At 41.8% G+C, this 19,169-nt stretch overlaps 2 protein-coding genes across 2 annotated transcripts in view; one reads left to right on the top strand and one right to left on the bottom strand.

The window, feature by feature from the left end:
- The window catches only part of Vmp1 (vacuole membrane protein 1), a 104,032-nt gene extending 95,722 nt beyond the window's left edge, over window positions 1–8,310 (bottom strand). Inside the window, exon 1 of the mRNA XM_070027055.1 lies at window positions 8,214–8,310. The gene's annotated coding sequence lies outside the window, so the exon portion shown is untranslated. The remainder of the gene's footprint in view (window positions 1–8,213) is intronic.
- Window positions 8,311–8,475: 165 nt separating this feature from the next.
- Ptrh2 (peptidyl-tRNA hydrolase 2) lies at window positions 8,476–19,164 on the top strand. The gene is made up of 2 exons (XM_070027054.1): window positions 8,476–8,624; window positions 13,845–19,164. Exon 2 carries the CDS (start codon window positions 13,845–13,847, stop codon window positions 14,382–14,384), a length of 540 nt encoding a protein of 179 aa, XP_069883155.1. The 5' UTR covers window positions 8,476–8,624; the 3' UTR covers window positions 14,385–19,164.
- Window positions 19,165–19,169: the final 5 nt, after the last annotated feature.

Here is a 19,169-nt window from a genome sequence, read left to right as displayed (position 1 = left end):
TCCTCATCTAAATCAGACAGCAATAGCAACTTGATTCTTAAAAGAATCAAGTTTTTACTTGATCAAGTTTTGGCTATATTATTACTTTTGAAATCTCTCTTCTCAAAGAGTGATAAAAGAAATATCCATTTATTAAAATTGCAGACTGATAAAATCTTCTAAAATCATCTGGCTTCAGTAAAACATTTTTCATCTGCAGAAAGCTGCTACATTACAGGCATATTGCTTCTCAGCTTTCAGTCAGCTGTACTTGCTCCATATACCTCATTATATAACCCATTTTTATTTCCCATTGAAGAGAAAATGGGGCTTGGGACAAACAACGGATCTATAGATACTTCCTGAAGGCTGATGGATAAGACCATATCCTCAAGACGAATTCACTGGGAAATACAGCAATGCGTTAAATTGTTTTAAAAATCTTACTGTAGGGGGCTGGGAAGGTGGCTCAGTGGTAGAGCGCTTGCCTTGCATGCATGAGGCCCTGGGTTCAATTCCTCAGCACCATATAAGCAGAAAAAAATAAAAACGCCGGAAGTGGTGCATACTAGCCTTGAGCTGAAGAGCTGAGGGACAGCGCCCAGGCCCAGAGTTCAGACCCCATGACTGGACAAAAAAAAAAAAAAAAATCTTGCTGTAGCCGGTGCTGGTGGCTCATGCCTGTAATCCTAGCTACTCAAGACGCTGAGATCTGATAATCACGGTTCAAAGCCAGCCCGAGCAGGAAAGACCGTGAAACTCCTTTCTCCAATAAATAAACCACCAGAAAACCAGAAGTGGCGGTATAGCTCAGTGTTAGAGCGCTGGCCTTGAGCTGAAAAGCTGAGGGACAGTGCCCAGGCCCAGAGTTCACAGAGTTCAAGCCCCACGACTGGCAAAAAAAAAAAAAAAAAAAAAAATCTTGCTGTCTTCTATCCCAGAATATTGAATAATATTAAGAATATTAATTAATTAATTAATTAAGATATTCCAAGTGCCTTGATGTTTTATCAGTCTTGATGGATAGAGGAGGAACTATGGTAGCCTCTGTATTTAAAGAAAGACATGCCCTTTTATATAGTATGTAAGTATATAGGTAAAGCCATGTGGTAAAGCCGACTTAGGTATTTAATGTAAGGAAGAGTGGGGTTTCTCGACAGCACATGTGATTAGTATGAATCCTTTCCTTGATGCTGTTTTTGAAATAAAAGTTACTACAATACTGAAAAAATTATCCTCCCCCCTCCCCCCCATCCCGCTGGTCCTGAGGCTTGAACTCAGAGCCTGGATGCTGTCCCTGAGCCACTTTGTGCTCAAGGCTAGCATTCTACCACTTGAGTCACAGCATCACTTCTGGCTTTTTGAGTAGTTTATTGGAGATAAGCATCTCAGGAGGCTGGGCACCGGTGGCTCATGCTTGTAGTACTAGCTACTCAGGAGACTGAGATCTGAGGATCACAGTTCAAAGCCAGCCTGGGCAGGAAAGTCCAGGAGACGCTTATCTCCAATAAAGCACTAGAAAACTGGAAGTGGTGCTGTGGCTCAAGTGGTAGAGCGCTCGCCTTAAGCTGAAGAGCTGAGGGACAGCGCCCAGGCCCAGAGTTCAAGCCCCACAACCGACAAAAAAAAAAAGTCTCATGAGGACTTTCTGCCCAAACTGGCTTCAAAAACTGCAGTCCTCAGATCTCAGCCTCCTGACTGCCTAGGATTACAGGCATGAGCCACCAGTGCTAGGCTAAGTAAACATTTTATATGCTTAAAAAAAAAAAAGTTCCCCTGTCTCTTGTTTACCTAGTATTCTCACTGCTAAATATAATTTCTATATTAGTTTTATGTAGCTGACCTCCATGCCCCCCAAGCCCTCCCCCAAGCCAACCTTTCTCCTTTATTTAAATGGGTCCCTCTCCTCTAGCTCTTCAAATAACTCATCTGGTTCTGGGATTAAAATATTCTTGAATTTGTGTTTTTGGTTCTGTCTAGTTATATGTGTAATAGTACCATTAGGATGTTTTTTAAGTATCTCAAATTTAACATACTCTTTCTTCCCAATACCTATCCATCTTTTTTTTTCTGCTTATGTGGTGCTGAGGAATTGAACCCAGGGCCTCATGCATGCAAGGCAAGCACTCTACCACTGAGCCACCTTCTCAGCCCCACTATCCATCTTATTACACAAACAAAACCTATTCCTCTCCAAATTTTCCCTCACAAAGTATCTGGAACAAGCACCCATCCAGTTACTAAAGCTAGAAACATAGTCATTCTTAACTTTTCTCTTTTCCTCATCACTCATCTAAGGCAGGATCCAGTCCTGTTTCAAATACATTTAGTAACTACACACTACTCTACATTCTCTTTGCCACCTCTCTAGTTCAGAACACCTTTATCTTCCACTTGGACTATGTGAGAGATGACAAGTGATTTTTTTTTTTTTTTGTCGGTTGTGGGCCTGAACTCTGGGCCTGGGCGCTGTCCCTCAGCTCTTCAGCTCAAGGTTAGCCCTCTACCACTTGAGCCACAGCACCACTTCCGGCTTTTTCTGCTTATGTGGTGCTGAAGAATCAAACCCAGGGCCTCATGCCTGCAAGGCAAGCACTCTACCACTGAGCTACCTTCCCAGCCCTGACAAGTGATTCTTAAGGCTAAGAATCAATTTCTTATTAATCATATTACTCTTCTATTTAAAATTACAGAATTATTTCTTAGTAAACTTAAAATCAAAATATCAAGATATGCAAACTCATTCTCATGATCTGCAAAGCTCTAGGTGATTTGGAGTCTGCATATCTTTTCTACTTTACCTCGTGTCACTGTAATAAGTCCACTTGTGTTCCAACCCTTAAGGCACATATCCAAATTGTTAACACTGCCTCGAAGATGGCGGAGAAGTTGGAGGCTAAACAAGCTCTCGCATAGAAAGCAGTTTTAGTGTTCCAGTGAACAGTCCTAGGCCAGAGAAACACTGCCGCAAACCTTTGCCTGTACCCTTCATAACATTTATTTTGTATTGTTTTTTCTAGAACCAAGGATAAGATCTAGTACACAAGATATTTGTTCACTGATGGAATGAAGAGATAAGGCAACATATGTCACTGAGAAATAAACTTTCTGTGCAAAGGAAATAAGATATTAATTGTCAACAGTTGCTTTCAATTTCTAAATTCTGTGTTAGGATTTACAACAATAATGTAAACTCCTAATAGGGATCTGGAAATGTAGCTCAGTGGCAAAGTGCTTGCCTAGCACATGTAACACCCTGGATCAGATCTTCAGCATTAGAGAAAAAAACAAAACAAAACAAATAAACCTTAATAATAATACCAAAAAGTTAAGGAATAACTATAAGGAGCCCATGTGTGTTATAAAATATTCATGAAATGAAATGTATGTTGAGGTATTTGTTTACTGAAACATCATTAATAATGAGTAAACAATAATTAAGTCAGCAACAACACAAAGATGCTTTCAAAAGAAGGCTGAGAAAGAGTTCTTGAAAAAAGCTCAGGGGTCAACACGATGATAATTATTATAATCATGGCTAACTATATACTAGGCTGTGTTCTAAAAGGCTTTCTTTAAATGTATTTATTGAATACTAACAATAAAGGTGCTGTCTAGAAGGAAACTGCCATAGCAAAAAGTTAAGTAAGTCACATAGTAATAGAACTGGAATCTGAACCAAGGCTTCTTTGTCCTAGTTCTTTATCTGTTTGTTCCTTCCAGATAATGTAGAAAGGCCAAAATTAACATGGAAGAATCTTCAATACAAAACTAGACATGTTTTCCCTACAGAAAAAAAAAATTGGGAATTAATAACTTTCACAGGTATAGATAGACTGGGTTAGAACTACTCAAGGGATTGCCTGAGCTTGACTTAAATATTCTTAAAACTTACAAATATCTCTACTTATTTACTTACATGTGCTCTACTACTTTAACCAAGTCCCTCGACCAAGTATCATCTTTAATACAATACAGAAACATTATTTCTTGTTCAAATTTTCAAGCAGCACAATGTTTTAAAATTGGCTTTATAAAAGGGTTCACAAACTATGACTAAAGTTCATCAAACTCTAAAGCTTATTTTCCCAGAAAAAAAGGAGTTTCTTAGTAAGCAAGATGCTTTTTTTATCATCAGGACAAGGGGTACTGCTCAGCAGTAGCTCTGTAAGAGCATGCACAAGACACTGGATGCAATACCTAGCCACACATACACACACACAAAAATCTACTCTCAAAAAGATTTACACACATCTGTGAAGGCAAATTTGCTAATATCAACTATCAGAACCATAACAAATTTACCACTTCAATTAATGCTGTTTGTCAGGATTTGCTCATCTATACTTCACAATAAAAGAGACACACAAAGGCACTTGAGCATAAACAATAGTGATAGTCACTATTATCAGCTCAAAAAGAGACAGAACAGGTCTTATGAAATCAATGAAAATAAAGTTTCCAACGAGGTTAAAAATTTACTCTTCTACATAGTGTTTACCTAGAATGAAATAGCTAGAAAAATTGTAATGGATAAAACAGAATATTAAAATTGTTAAGTTTGGGAAATTTCTTTTTTATTGGGAGCAAAGAAATCAATTCAACTACCTTCTGCACATCAGCAATATTCACTTAGCCACACATTGCAAAAATTCTGTCATTTCTACTTGCCAGAAAGAAGCTATGTCAATACCTGACATCAATGAAGCATGAACTTAAAATAACTTCTAAAGAATATAGCTAGAGAACAGACTCAAGTGGTGGAGTGCCAGCCTTGTAAGAAAATGGAGCAACTGTGAGGCCCTGAGATCAAATTCAAGATCCCCTTGCCTCAGCCTTCTGGGATGATAGGTATGTATTACCATGCTTGACTTCTACTCATCAATTTTTTGTTTCTAAAATGTACAAATCTAAGCCAACTAAAAAGGAAAAAAGTTCATATGTATATTTATATGTGTGTCTCTCTTTAATAGATAAAACATTTTACGCAAACCAGGAAATATTACCAATGTTAAAGATGCTTGGAGACAATCGTTATCAGATGACTGGGTCCTAATTTATTTCACAACTAAATGAGAAAAATCTAAGCATGTGACCACAGAGGATTCTTCTAATTCTAAATACTGGTTTTGTCAGTGGCTCACGCCTGTAATCCTAGCTAATCACTCAGGAGGCTGAGATATGAGGATCTCGGTTCAAAGCCAGCCTGGGCAGGAAAGTCCATGAGACTCTTCTCTCCAATTAACCACCAGAAAACTGGAAGTGGTGCAGTGTCTCAAGCAGAAGAGTGCTAGCCTTGAGCTGAAGAGTTCAGGGACAGCACTCGGGCGTACTTCAAGCCCCAAAACTAACAACAACAAAAAAAACCCCAAGGTTTTGGGGGCTGGCAATGTGGCTTAGTGCTAGAGTGCTTGCCTGGCATGCATGAAGCCCTGGGTTGGATTCCTCAGTACCATATAAACAAAAAGCTGGAAGTGGTGCTGTGGCTTAAGTGGTAGAGTGCTAGCCTTGAGCACAGAGAGGCTCAGGGACAGTACCCAGGTACGGAGTTCAAGCTCCAGGACTGGAAAAAGAAAACATAAAATAATGTTTCTTATTTAATGTTAAGTGTAAGGTAGGGCTACTTCTAACCTTTAGTAAATAATATACAGGCATCAAAAACTTCAGCTGTTTCTTTACTTAGAAATTCTCAATTGATATTATATGACCAAGAAAGATCAGATTTAAAATCCCAAATGCAAAGTTACATGCAACTTCCGAACCAAGGTAATTAATTCAATGAATCAGAATATCAAACCATTCTTTTGTAGTTGTTGTTTTGTCGGCCTTGGGGCTTGACCTCAGGGCTTGTGTGCTATCCCTCAGCTCAAGGCTGGAGCTCTCCCAATTGAGCCACAGTGCCACTTCCTGTTTCTAGAGCTTTATTGGAGATAAGAGTATCTCGGACTTTCCAGCTGGCTTTGAACCCTGATCCTCAGATCTCAGTCTTCTGAGTAGCTAGGATTACAGGCGTGAGCCACCGGCACGCCAGGCTCAAACTATTCTTAACTAGCTTTATTGAGCTCAAAAGTAGGTCAAAGCTCATCTCACAAATCTGTGTGATAATATTTTCAGATAAAAGGTTACGGGGCTGGGAAGGTAGCTCAGCCGTAGAGTGCATGCCTTGCAAGCATGAGGCCCTGGGTTCGATTCCTCAGCACCACATAAACAGAAAAAGCTGGAAGTGGTGCTGTGGCTCCAGTGGTAGAGCGCTAGCCTTGAGCTGAAGAGCTGAGGGACAGTGCCCAGGCCCAGAGTTGGGGCCCCATGACCGGCAAAAAAAAAAAAGATAAAAGGTTAGACAATATAAATCGTTAAATTTTGAAATGATGAAAAGTAATAATATTTGACACTTATATTTCCTGCTGAGTAATATCAGTAGTTTCATTTAAATAGTGATTTCATACTTACCATTTCCCTAAATTTTATAACTCTACATAAAGTGAGCAGTGTTTTTTATCAACACAATCTAGACTAGCTCAGATAAGTTTTGGAGCTCAGACTTCAATCAGATTATCTGATTTAAAGTTTAATGTTCTACAAAATCCTAAAAAGCAGTGATTCCATCCAGCCCAAGGCAGGAAGAAATAGAAAGGAGAAAAGCTGGATAAATGAGAGGAACAAAAAGAGAATATAATGAACAAATTTGGCAGTAATACAATCCATAAACAAACTCAGTGGATTTAAATGATAAACCTAGCTTTTATAATTCCACCGTCAAAGATCGTTATTGCACTTAAAAGACAAGTATAAAAAAAGTGCTAACTCAAAAATATGTGAATTAAAAAACAAACAGTTTAGCTACAGATCAAAAGACAATCCTTGAAGTTGGAGGCATGGCTCAGTTAGCAGAATGCCAGTCAATGAGTGAAAGCATCAGGTACCAAGTTCAAGGCTTGATCTCGACCAAGAAAAGAAAAGAAAAGAAAATCCATTAACTGAAATCTTCAGAAACTTGTTTATATTATTTTCTTTTGGGAATATGAGCCACATAAATTTAACTGTATTAACCAAGCATATTTTTTGTGAGCGTTCTCTCTCTCTCTCTCTCTTTCACACACACACACACACAAATCCACAATTCAAAATAGTGTAGGCAAATAAATAAGAGCCTTCCATGTCATATTCATTTCACATACATAAATTTGTCATATTTGGGTACCAACATTGCGCTTCCAAAGGCCAATTAAAACAATCTGGAACGCATAAAATGCTGACTTGTAAGTAGATCCTTCCCATTTTCGACCCTAAGAATATATAGCCACTAAAATCAGACCTCATTAGGTAATACAACAGCTGTCGGAATATTAAATTCTCCGTCTTTACAATACTAGATAAACTGGTACAAGGTTCTCTAAATGATCCATGGCAGTCTGCAAAACCTCCGAGCAGGAACACCAAAGCAGAACTGAAAGACTTCTGGGTCAGCATAAGACACGGTGTAGTCAAGATAAACAAACAGTGCCAGCCTACACATGATTAGCCCTTTGACGGAGTTGCAGAGAAACAAAAGATGACTGGGTAAATTCTATTAGCGGTCCTAAGTCACCGCCAAGTGTGTGACATGGGGCTAACTAAATACAATTTCTTGGAATTTTAAAGATGAAGTCGACCTTCGAGTCTTACTGTAAATACTTCCACTGTCATGAAACACCAGCGTTGGGGGTGGGGGGGGGAGGCTCAGGGGTTTTGGCAAAGACATGAATGACAGTGGAGAGAGATCCGACAAGGTCCTCGGCGAAAGGCCCATTCCCTGGGCACTAGGCACTGCCAGATGGCATCTGCATGCACACCGGCATTTTGTGCGGACCCATCGAACAGCAGGCGCTTAAGTGACCGGCGAGGGCAAGAACCCAACAGCGAAAGGTCCCGAGAAACAGCTCAGTCATCAGCAGGTTAAGACCTTTTCTCCATTTACCAAGGTCCCGGACACCTCAGAAGATGAGGGGGGTTCTCTATGGAAGCCCAAGTCCGTAAACGGTCGGGAGTGCGTCCACGGACAGGGGTTCACCGTCCCGGCGGCCACTCAAGGAGAGGTGTCCCAGATAAATAACCTGGCTACCGTCGAGCTGAGACCTCCAGCCAGCGGTAACCGCAGACCCCTCAGCAAGTCCAAACCACCATGCCCGACGGGGGGAGCTCCGAGAGCAGCCACGCTCTGAGGACGGTCGCAGGCTCCGGTTTCTCCGGCTTACCTCCCCACTCCGACTCCGGCTGCGGCTCCTCAGGATCCCAGAAGCTGCTCCACACCGACTCTCACACCCGCCGCTGGGATCCCGGCCAACCGGAACTCGCTTGCGTCACTTCCTGTGCTCTCCCCCTCCCCTCCACGTCCCGAGAAGACTGCCTCCAAAAGAGAAACGTTCCACCTCAGTTGGAACCAACCGCCTCAGTTAATTACCATACGGCCGCCTCCGCGAAATCTCGCGGGATTTCTGTTGGCCTCTTGCTTGAAAGAGGCAGAACGACTGCTAAGCTTCGTTCGTGGTTCTTGATCCGGAAGTAGTTGTGTCGGGAACTCCGGAAGTGGTTGCTGGCGCGCGAGAAGCGTGTTCGCTCCCCAAAAGTGAAGGGGCCGTGCGGTGCGAGGGAAGGGACCTGTTTAGGTAGGTGGTGGCTCCTTCCGGGGCGAAGGAGCGGGCTGCCGGGCTCCATTCTTCCTGTAACTCGCCCGTTTTCGTGTGTGTGTCTGTGTGTGTCTGTGTGTTGGTCCTGGGGCTTCAACTCGGGCTTTGTGTGTGTCTGTGTGTGTCTGTGTGTTGGTCCTGGGGCTTCAACTCGGGCTGTGTGTGTGTGTGTGTGTGTCTGTGTGTGTCTGTGTGTTGGTCCTGGGGCTTCAACTCGGGCTGTGTGTGTGTGTGTGTGTCTGTGTGTTGGTCCTGGGGCTTCAACTCGGGCTGTGTGTGTGTGTCTGTGTGTGTCTGTGTGTTGGTCCTGGGGCTTCAACTCGGGCTTTGTGTGTGTGTGTCTGTGTGTGTCTGTGTGTTGGTCCTGGGGCTTCAACTCGGGCTTTGGGCGCTGTCCCTGAGCTCCTTTTGCTCAAGGCTGGCGCCCAATCACTTGGAGCCACAGCTGCATTTCTGGCTTTTTACGAATTAATTGGAGATAAGAGTCTCACAAACTTTCCTGCCCAGGCTGGCTTCAAACCACGATCCTCACTCAGCCTCCAGAATTGCTAGGATGACAGGCGCGTCCACCGGCGCCCAGTGATCCCTGGATCTCTTCCCTCTTCTGCCTTTGGAAGAAGGAGGCAAGATATCTGGCCTTCGAGAAGGGGTAGGACCCGAAATTTCTGGTTTTCATCATCCATATCTCCTCGTCTGGCAGCAACGATCGATGCCTTTTTTTTTTTTTGGTCCGGTTATGGGGCCTGAACTCTGGGCCTGGGCGCTGTCCCTCAGCTCTTCAGCTCAAGGCTAGCGCTCTACCACTTACTTGAGCCACAGCGCCACTTCTGGCTTTTTCCTTTTTGCTTATGTGGTGCTGAGGAATCGAACCCAGGGCCTCATGCATGCAAGGTGAGCACTCTACCACTGAGCCACCTTCCCCGCCCCTCGACGCCTTTTAACATGAGAAAATAGTGGGCAGGACTCCCACTCTGAGTTTCAAATACTCATTTCAAACTGTTGGGGCGTACGTGGCACAAGAGAAGTGGCTGAGGACTTACAAAAAAGTTGTTTTCCCTTATTACATTGATGTAATATTTGAGAGGCTAATATTTTTATTTTTTTTTAATTTTCTGTTTGTTTGTTTTGGCCGGTCAGGGGGCCTGAACTCTGGGCCTGAGCACTGTCCCTCAGCTCTTCAGCTCAAGGCTAGTGCTCAAGGCTAGCACTCGAGTCATAGCGCCATTTCTGGCTTTTTCTGCTTATGTGGTGCTGAGGAATCGAACCCAGGACCTCATGCATGCAAGGCAAGCACTCTACCACTGAGCCACCTTCCCAGCCCGAGGCTAATATTTTTTAAACACATCATGTCCCAGGCATTGTACCAGCACCTGGGAATAGACTGTTCGGTAGTTATGTATACATGCTATGGAAGAAAGTCTGGGGAATGGTAAAAACTTCAGCTAGACTTCTACAGGCAAATGGGATGGTTTTGTGTGTATGTTTTAAGTGGAGAAGACTAGCAAAGAGAATTTTAGTGTGGCCATATGGTACAGTGAGCAGCATGAGAAAAAGTTTGGAAGGGAAAAACTAATTATGTAGTGCTTTGAATTGGTGCTGAAAGATTTGTTTCATTCTGTAGGCGTTCAAGCTGATGATTTTCAAGCATGTGCTTTATAATTATAATTAATTATAATTAATTATAAGATGAAGTAGAGCAATAGTGAAGCAAATGGGCAGAGATGGGAGTTTAAAAAGTTAATTTTGGAAGTTTTTGGCAAGAAATGACTTAAGACACTGAAGAAATAAAAAGATCTATTGAAGATAACGTTTCCTTTTCAGGACTTAAGAGGAGGGAAAGTACAAGATTTCTCAAATAAAAAATACAGAAAATGTTTGGGGCATAACTCTGGGTTTGATGCCCAAACACTGCCCCCCCCTCCCCCCAAATGCAGTGTGGCTGGTGATTTAGGCCTGTAAGCCTAGCTGCTCAGGTGTAGAGATTAAGAGGATCACAGTTCCAGGCCAGCCCCAGTAAAATGTCTTTGAGGCCTCATGGGAATGAAAAAGCTGGGCATAGCAGTGTGTACCCCAGCTGGTGAAATCTGGCAGAAACTGAAGGTTCAAGTTTTGGAGGCCTGTGCCTAGGATGATTTGGGAATAACAGAGCTTGTTTATCTATCTCTTTCTCCTCCCACTAGAACATTAGCTCTGTGTGGAACTGTTTTTCCTTGTTCCTCCCCACCTCCCAATCTTCAGGCTTCTAAACTACCTAGAGCATAATGAGTCCTTAGTGGATACTGATTGATTGGACCAGTGTTGTCTCATAAACCTGTCTTTAATCATGAAAATATTCTGTTTCTCCCTGCATGAGTAGCTACTAGACACTTTCAGGTTGTTGGATATTTAAGCACTTGAACTGTGGCTAAGTACAGCTGAAGAGCTTAGTGTTAGTAGCTAATATGTTTATGGCTAGTGGTTACCATATTGGACAGTCAATAGACTGAAATGAAGACCATGTGTAAAGTTATGTAATATAGTTTATTGAGCTCTTTAGTCAGAAAGAAACTAAAAATGCTGAGCTGTTGGATGCTTAGGTGAAAGTTAAAGAATTCAAGGAGGAAGCTGAGTGCCAGTGGCACGTGATCATTTTAACAGTGTTGATTCTTCTGATGCATGAATCTGTGATATTGTGTCAGTTTTTCTCGTGATTTCTTTTTTTTGTCGGTCTTGGGGCTTGAACTTTGGGCCTGGACGCTGTCCCTCAGCTCTTCAGCTCAAGGCGAGTGCTGAACCACTTGAGCTACAGTGCCACTTCCGGTTTTCTGGTGGTTTATTGGAGATAGGAGTCTCATGGTCTTTCCTGCCCGGGCTGGCTTTGAACCGCGATTCTCAGATCTCAGCCTCCTGAGTAGCTAGGATTACAGGAGTGAGCCACCAGCGCCCGGCTCTCGTGATTTCTTTAATCAGTTTTTTTTAATATAGTTTTCACTGTAGAGAGCTTTCTTGGTGAAGCTTATTCTGTAATAATTTCTTTTGTAGGTATTTTGAATTGCATTGCTTTCTTCATTTCTCTCAGGAAGTTCATCATTTGAAAAAGTTTTTTATGAGTTTTTCATTTTTCTATGTATGAATGGTCTTATCTGCAAACATGGATTATTTAACTTCATCTTTTTCCGAGTTGGATTTCTTTTCTTGACTAATAACTCTTACTAAGATTTCCAGTAATGTTTAATAAGAAGGGTAAGTCAAGCCAGTTGCTGGTGGGTCATGCCTGTAATCCTAGCTACTTTGGAGGCAGAGAATTGAGGTTCAAAGTCAGCCTGGTCAGGAAAATCCGTGAGACTCCTATCTCCAATTAAACCACCAGAAAACCAAAAATGGCACTGTGGCTCAACGTGGTAGAGTGCTAGTCTGGAGTAAAAAGAGCTCAGGGACAGTGCCTGGGCCTTGAGTTCAAGCCCCACAACTGACAAAAATAAAAAAAAAAAGAATGGCAAGCCAAACTGGGTGCCCGTGGCTTGTGCCTATAGTCCTAGTTACTTTTGAGGCTGATATCTGGGGATCACAGCAAGAAAGTCCATGAGACTCAACCACTAAGAAAGCCAGAAGCCTACTGTGTCTCAAGTGGTAGAGTTCTAGCCTTGAGTACAAAATGTCAGGACAGAGCCCAGGCCTTCAGTTTAAGTCACAGGACAGGCATCAACAACAACAAAAAGAATGGTAAGTCAAATGTGGTGGCACATATCTATAATCCCAGCAATCAAGAGGCTGAAGCAGGAGAACCACAAATTTGAAGGCAACCTAGGTTACATAGCAAGACCTGGTCTGAAAAGTTTCCTTTTTTTTTGGTCAGTTGTGGGGCTTGAACTCTGGGCCTGGGGCACTGTCCCTGGGCTCTTCAGCTCAAGGAGAGTGTTCTGCTGCTTGAGTGGTTTATTGGAGATAAGAGTCTGATGGACTTTTCCTGCCCGGGCTGGTTTTGAACCACTATCCCCAGATCTCAGCCTCCTGAGTAGCTAGGATCACAGGCACGAGCCACTGGCGCCCAGCTCTTTTTTTTTTTTTTTTTAATATGGAAATATCCTAAATTTTCACAGTCATGGATCAGATGACATACAGGACACAAAGTGTTGCTGCAAGTTTGTTTTTGGTCCTGGGGCTTGAACTCCGGGCACGGGTGCTGTCCCTCAGCTCTCTGCTCAAGTAGCCCTCTACCACTTGAGCCACAGCGCCACTTCCAGCTTTTTCTGTTTATGTGGTGCTGAGGAATTGAACCCAGGGCCTCATGCATATGAGGCAAGTACTCTACCACTAAGCCACCTTCCCAGTCGGTTGCTGAAATTTTGAGTTATAAAAGTTTTAGCCGGGCGCTGGTGGCTCACACCTATAATCCTAGCTACTCAGGAGGCTGAGATCTGAGGAGCACGGTTCAAAGCCAGCCTGGGCAATAAAGTCTTGAGATTCTTTATCTCCAACAAACCACTAGAAAACCAGAAGTAGCACTGTGGCTCAAGCGGTAGAGCGCTCACCTTGAGCTGAAGAGTGCAGGAACAGCACCCAAGCCCAGAGTCCAAGCCCCACGACGGACCCCCCCCCAAAATGCAAGAAGTTCAAAAGTAGAATCAGGGTACTTCCAAATCTATTCTAGAATGTCAATTCCATCACCATTAGGGAAGGTACTTTCCTGTTTTGTGTTTTCTTGTATACTTTGGACCCTAGCGCCTAGCCCAGTATTTGTGAAGAATGCAGTAGTTCATAAAAACAATTGAACTTCTGGCACTGTTTCTGATACTTGTTCCTTCAGTGTGCCCTAGGTTTAGTATCCCTCTTTAAAATAAAAGCCTGGGGCTGGGAATGTGGCTTAGTGGTAGAGTGCTTGCCTTGCATGCATGAAGCCCTGAGTCTGATTCCTCAGTACCACATAAACAGAAAAGGCTGGAAGTGGCACGTAGAGCAGAGGACTAGTCTTGAACAAACAAAGCTCAGGGATAGTGCCCCAGGCCCTGAGTTCAAGCCTCAGGACTGGCAAAAATAAAAACAAAAACCCTTCACATAAACATAGCCAATTGCCTTTCTAGCTCATGTTTCATGCATGTGTGCAAGTGCTGCCTTCTACATGAGCTCACATAATTCTTTAAAAATGCTGCTTATATTTGTCTGAGAAACTTGAAAGTTTTCACTGCTAGATAGTAATAACTTTCTCCTTTTTTTTTTAAGATGCTCTCCAAGTCGTTGGCTATGGAGTATTTGGCTCATCCTGGTGCACTCAGCTTGGCTGCTGGAGTTGCTTGTGGCATATGCCTGGGATGGGGCCTCAGGATGCGCTTTGGGATATCACCCACACGCCTGACAAGTGAGCCTGATGCAGAGACCAGAACTGAAGCAAGCATCATGGGGGAGAGTGGGGAGTACAAAATGATTCTTGTGGTTCGAAATGACTTAAAGATGGGAAAAGGAAAAGTTGCTGCCCAGTGCTCTCATGCTGCTGTTTCTGCCTACAAGCAAGTCCAAAGGAAAAACCCTCAAGTGCTCAAACAGTGGGAATACTGTGGCCAGCCCAAAGTGGTAGTCAAAGCCCCTGATGAAGAAACCCTGATCGAATTGCTGACCCATGCAAAAATGCTGGGGCTGACTGTAAGTTTAATCCAAGATGCTGGACGTACTCAGATTGAACCAGGCTCTCAAACTGTCCTAGGAATTGGGCCAGGACCAGCAGACCTAATTGACAAAGTTACTGGTCACCTAAAACTTTACTAGATGGGTTTTTGAGTGATGGTAATCCTATCACAGTGTTTGAAACCTGTCAAATTATAATAAAACTGGATTTCTTCCCCAACTTAAATATCCTCAAGATGAAAATAGAATCTTGGCAAGAATTATTTTTTGGGCAAAAAAAAAAAATCTTTCTGGTTAAATGGTCTTGGTGTTTCAAGTAACAGATGCTGAAACAAATAATGAAGATGAGCAAAATGTGTCATGATAAAGGTGGATTTAAAAAGGGGTAAAAAGCCGCACACTGATGGCTCACACCTGTAATCCTAACCACTCAGGAGGCTGAGATCTGAGGATTGTGCTTCAAAGCCAGCTGAGGCAGAAACCACCATGACACTCTTACCTCCAATAAACTACTCAAAAAAGCCCTAAGTGGTGCTGTGGCTCAAGTGGTAGAGCACTAGCCTTGATCACAAAGAAGCTCAGGGACAGTACCCAGGCTCTGAGTTCAAGCTCCAGGACCAGCAAAAAATATAAAAGTGGGTAACAGCATTTCCTTATACATTGTTAGGTCCCTTTTTATCTTTGTTACCAGGTCCTTCCCTGAAACTGTTTACTATCCCTTTCTTTGGAGGATCTGGATCATGGGTAGTCCCAGTGAGTTCAAATTGCAGTTACTTTTTTACTTTTTTTTGTCATGAGGCTTGAACTCAGGGTCTGGGCGCTGTCCCTGAGCTTTTTTTGCTCAAGGCTAGCGCTTTACCACTGTGAGCCACAGGACTACTTCCCATTTTTGAGTGGTTAGAGATGAGTCTCACAGGGACTTTTCTGCCTGAGCTGGTTTTGAACTGTGATCCTTAGATCTCAGCCTCCTGATTAACTCTGAATACAGGTGTGAGCCACTGGCGCTTGGCTTACTTTTAGCAGTACTAATGCATGGTAGACAGGTACTCTAGCACTTGAGCCATACACCTCCAGCCCCTTTTTGCATTGGTTAGTTTCAAAATAAGTCTCACTGTAATGTCCATCAACTTGGGCTGTGGTTGTGCCATGTCACTAGGCACATGCCCTGCCCTCAGCCATTGTGCTTCCCCTGTAGCTTAGAAAACGGGTATATGCCACTGTGCAGAGACACTGAAAATAGGAGTCTCTGAAAATTATCTTTGCTGTGCTAGCCTTGAACTCATCCCCCGATCTCTCCTTCTCAAGTAGCTAGGATTATAAATTTGAGCCACCATTTCTGGCCCTGCTTGTTACTTTTTTGGATGACTGATAAACCTATTACTGATCATGATAGAGCCATCCAATGGAATCCTGATTTAGAATTTAACCCTCTGGAGTTCTCATTTATGTTTTAAAGTTGAAGTTTTTCAGCACTGACAAAACCCATCTGTAGTATTCAACACATTTCCCTTGACCCACTCTGGCCTAAGGTTCTCAGCAGTGGTTCTAAGTCACAGCCAAAAAAAAATTCTTTTATTTCCTTTTTTCTTTCAATGGTGAAGCAACTGAAATTTGGAATTGCCTTGGAAGATGGAAATGAAGCGAAAGAAATGATCCTAACTAAAATGAATATAGTTGTCACCAATGTTTCCAAAGAACTTAAGGAGTTAGCAATTTTATTATTTTAAAAGCATTCCCCCCCTTCCTTTTGATCCTTATATACTTGATGTAATTCTAGTAATTACATAAGCTGCCCAAAATGATGCACTAGGGCCCAACTTCCAAAAATCACATAGCTTCCCAGTAGTCTTGCTAGAATTCATTTTCCTTGAAAGCCCATGGGGAGTCTGACGGCAATTTCAGAATATATCCCTATTAATCCAGTAGATCTAAGAACTATGAGGTCTTTATCAGTACTGTGAAGTCACAAATTAAGGAGTTTAAGACTTCCAGCTGGAACTCTAAAAACAATTACAGGCTGTCTCAAAAGTTGTAATACTTGATGCATACTTAGAATACACTAACATATGGCAACACAGGAGAAATTGCAGCTGTGAATGATGACACTGTAGCAACTGTTTCTAAACACATTGTTTATACTAGAGTTAAAATGATGCAACCACCTGTAACTGAGTTAAACGCAATCCTAAATTCATGATATGAGTTGAATAATTTCTAAGACTTAACTCAGATTAATGACTCCAAATTGAGACATTATACATTCCCAACAGAATGGCCTGCCTGCAGTGGCTGGTTTAAGAAACTAATAAATCGGGGCTGGGAAAGTGGCTCAGTGGTAGAGTGCTTGCCTTGCATGCATGAGGCCCTGGGTTCCATTCCTCAGCACCACATAAGCAGAAAAAGCTGGAAGTGGCGCTGTGGCTCAAAGTGGTAGAGCGCTAGCCTTGAGCTGAAGAGCTGAGGGACAGCGCCTAGGCCCAGAGTTCAGGCCCCACAACTGGCAAAAAAAAAACAACTAATAAATCATTACCGAATATTATAAAAATCCTGGAAATATTCTAGTGTTTATTGTTCACTGTTAAAGTATACTTTGCAAAGTTCATGGACTCTTATTACAGGATCAAAACTATTTTGATAATTCTAAGACATTTGGTTTTTCCCTGTATTGACATTTGCACCAATGAAATGCCAGTTTACTGTATCCTTTACTGCCTTGGGCTCAAAGTAGTTTCACTTAATATCTTTGATAAAGCACTAAAAAAGACTGACCAATGACTATTTGTCCTAAAATTCTGTGTAACAAAACATCAGACTATGCTTAAGAGAAGTGATTTGTCTGAGTCATGAGCTCAACCAGTTTCATTAACATTTTTACTTCCAAGGATTGTAACTACAGTTTACTGAAATCTGAGTGTAAGGAACCAGTCACCTCAAGGAAAACAACTGTTTACTAGCTCCTCTCTTCTAGGTTTCTCCAAACTTCATACATAATTCAATGTAGAGATCAGTATTCCTCACAAGAACAACTTAAAAATGTAAGCATCTGGAAAAAAAACCCCACACTTCAGTAACTTAGTATTTTCCATATAACCAGTTTAATACTGCATAATGTGCAATGAGTATTGGTTATTTCAATGACTATTTCTAGACTTGATTTCTAATGGTATATAAATGACAGGTCTGGGGAGCTTCTGTTATTTGAGAATATAAAAGATCAAAGTGAGAATGTATGTGAATAACAGAAAAGTCAAGTGGCACTATTAGGAGCAACATTGAACGTGACCAACACGTATTACATTATTTATATAATGGCTGGACTTGGATACCAGACAAATCACTGAAATTCTGCCTTTTCAAAAATTTCCCATTAACCTCTCCCCTTTCTTTGTGAGTCTTCAAGTAAGTTAATAACTTTTAGGCCTCTTATTTTCTGGTTTCAGTTTCCTTCCCTAGACCATGCATGGTGGCTTATACTTAAAATTCCCTACACTTAGGAGACTGAGGCAGAAGGGACACCAGCCTTGGAATATATAGCAACATCCTGTTTCAAAACAGTAACCAAAAAAAAGAAAAAAAGAAAAGAACCCCCCAAACCCAACCACATACTTGAAAACTGAAAAGTACTTAGTGTTTATATACAGAAAACAAACTCACTGAGGATTTGAGCCTGACTAAATCACTATTTCTAGTGTAGTCCATTATCGATAATTCAAGTGGCACCTCAGTATCACAGGATGTAACACAGTATTACAGCCAGGCTTTTTGTTGAGAAAAAAAATGCTATAAAAAAAAAAAGTATTCTGAATTGTTTCTATTACAGAATGGAGCAGAATCATTTTATAAGTACAGGAAAGGTGTAGGTAAACAAATCTTTATTGAAAAGATGAGGGTTCCTTCTCCTAGATTTGTTAGTGATGCAGATAGAACAGCTAGGTCTGAGCAAGAGGTTTTTACTATAACAAACCAAAGGAACTTTACAGCTAACAGTAATTACGAAAAATAGTAAAGCAAAAATTAATAGGGAAAGATACAGGAGTAGCATTTATGGTAAGGTGTCTTAAGAGTGGTAGAGCAATAAGACTAGGTGGTAGGAAGAAAATAAAGTGAATGTAACATTTATAGCTGTAAGACTTGGATTCACATACCAGCTTAAAAAGAAAAGGCAAACTACCCATAATTTGAGTCCTTTATAACACAGGATTAGAAACAGCATGTTAGCTACTCTTTAAACATGTGCACAGATGCAATCACAGAAATCAGGAAGATAGAGGCAGAATTCAAGAATTTTAGCCCACTCTGGAATATATAATGAGCTCTAGATTTGCCTGGGCTACATGAATTCTCTCTCTCACACACACTTTCAAATTAACATAGCATCTGTGATTTAGTTAGGTAAAATGGTTAGATTAAAACAAAAAACAGGCACTGGAGGCTCACAACTAGCAACTCAGTGGCTCACACCTGTAATCCTAGCTACTCTTGAGGCTGACATCTGAGGATCATAATTCAAAGCCAGCCTGGGAAGGAAAGCCAGGGAGACTCTTACCTCTGATGTATTACCATAAAGCTAGAAGTGGAGCTGTGGCTCAAGTGGTAAAGTGCTAACCTTGAGCAAAAAAGCTTAGGGACAGCACCCAGGCCCTGAGTTCAAACTCAGGCCTAGAACACACATAGAACCCATGCCCAATCTAAAGGGCTAGGACTACTTGGTTAAAATATTGAGTAGCCAACTATTGAAGTGACTGATTCTTCGGATTATTGCATGTATACTTATTAACTGGGATGCTCATGACCTGATAGTCCAGTTTCCACATATCCCAATCTTTATTTCTCATATTGTTTGGACTGCCTTCGTATCTAATATGAAACTGCTAGTACTACTGTTATTTTGATTTTAGAGGAATTTAATTAAAACTCTGATTCTAC

Source organism: Dipodomys merriami, unplaced genomic scaffold (assembly GCF_024711535.1).
Source record: "Dipodomys merriami isolate MVZ:Mamm:240054 unplaced genomic scaffold, mDipMer1.0.p SCAF_19, whole genome shotgun sequence".
NCBI lineage: Eukaryota > Metazoa > Chordata > Mammalia > Rodentia > Heteromyidae > Dipodomys > Dipodomys merriami.
The sequence above is the reverse complement of the archived record's forward strand: the minus strand, read 5'-3'. Positions and strand labels throughout refer to the sequence as shown.

What these genes read in the sequence shown, in the direction of transcription:
- Ptrh2 (XM_070027054.1), top strand. Translation starts at nt 13,845, where the DNA reads ATGCTCTCCAAGTCGTTGGCTATGGAGTATTTGGCTCATCCTGGTGCA.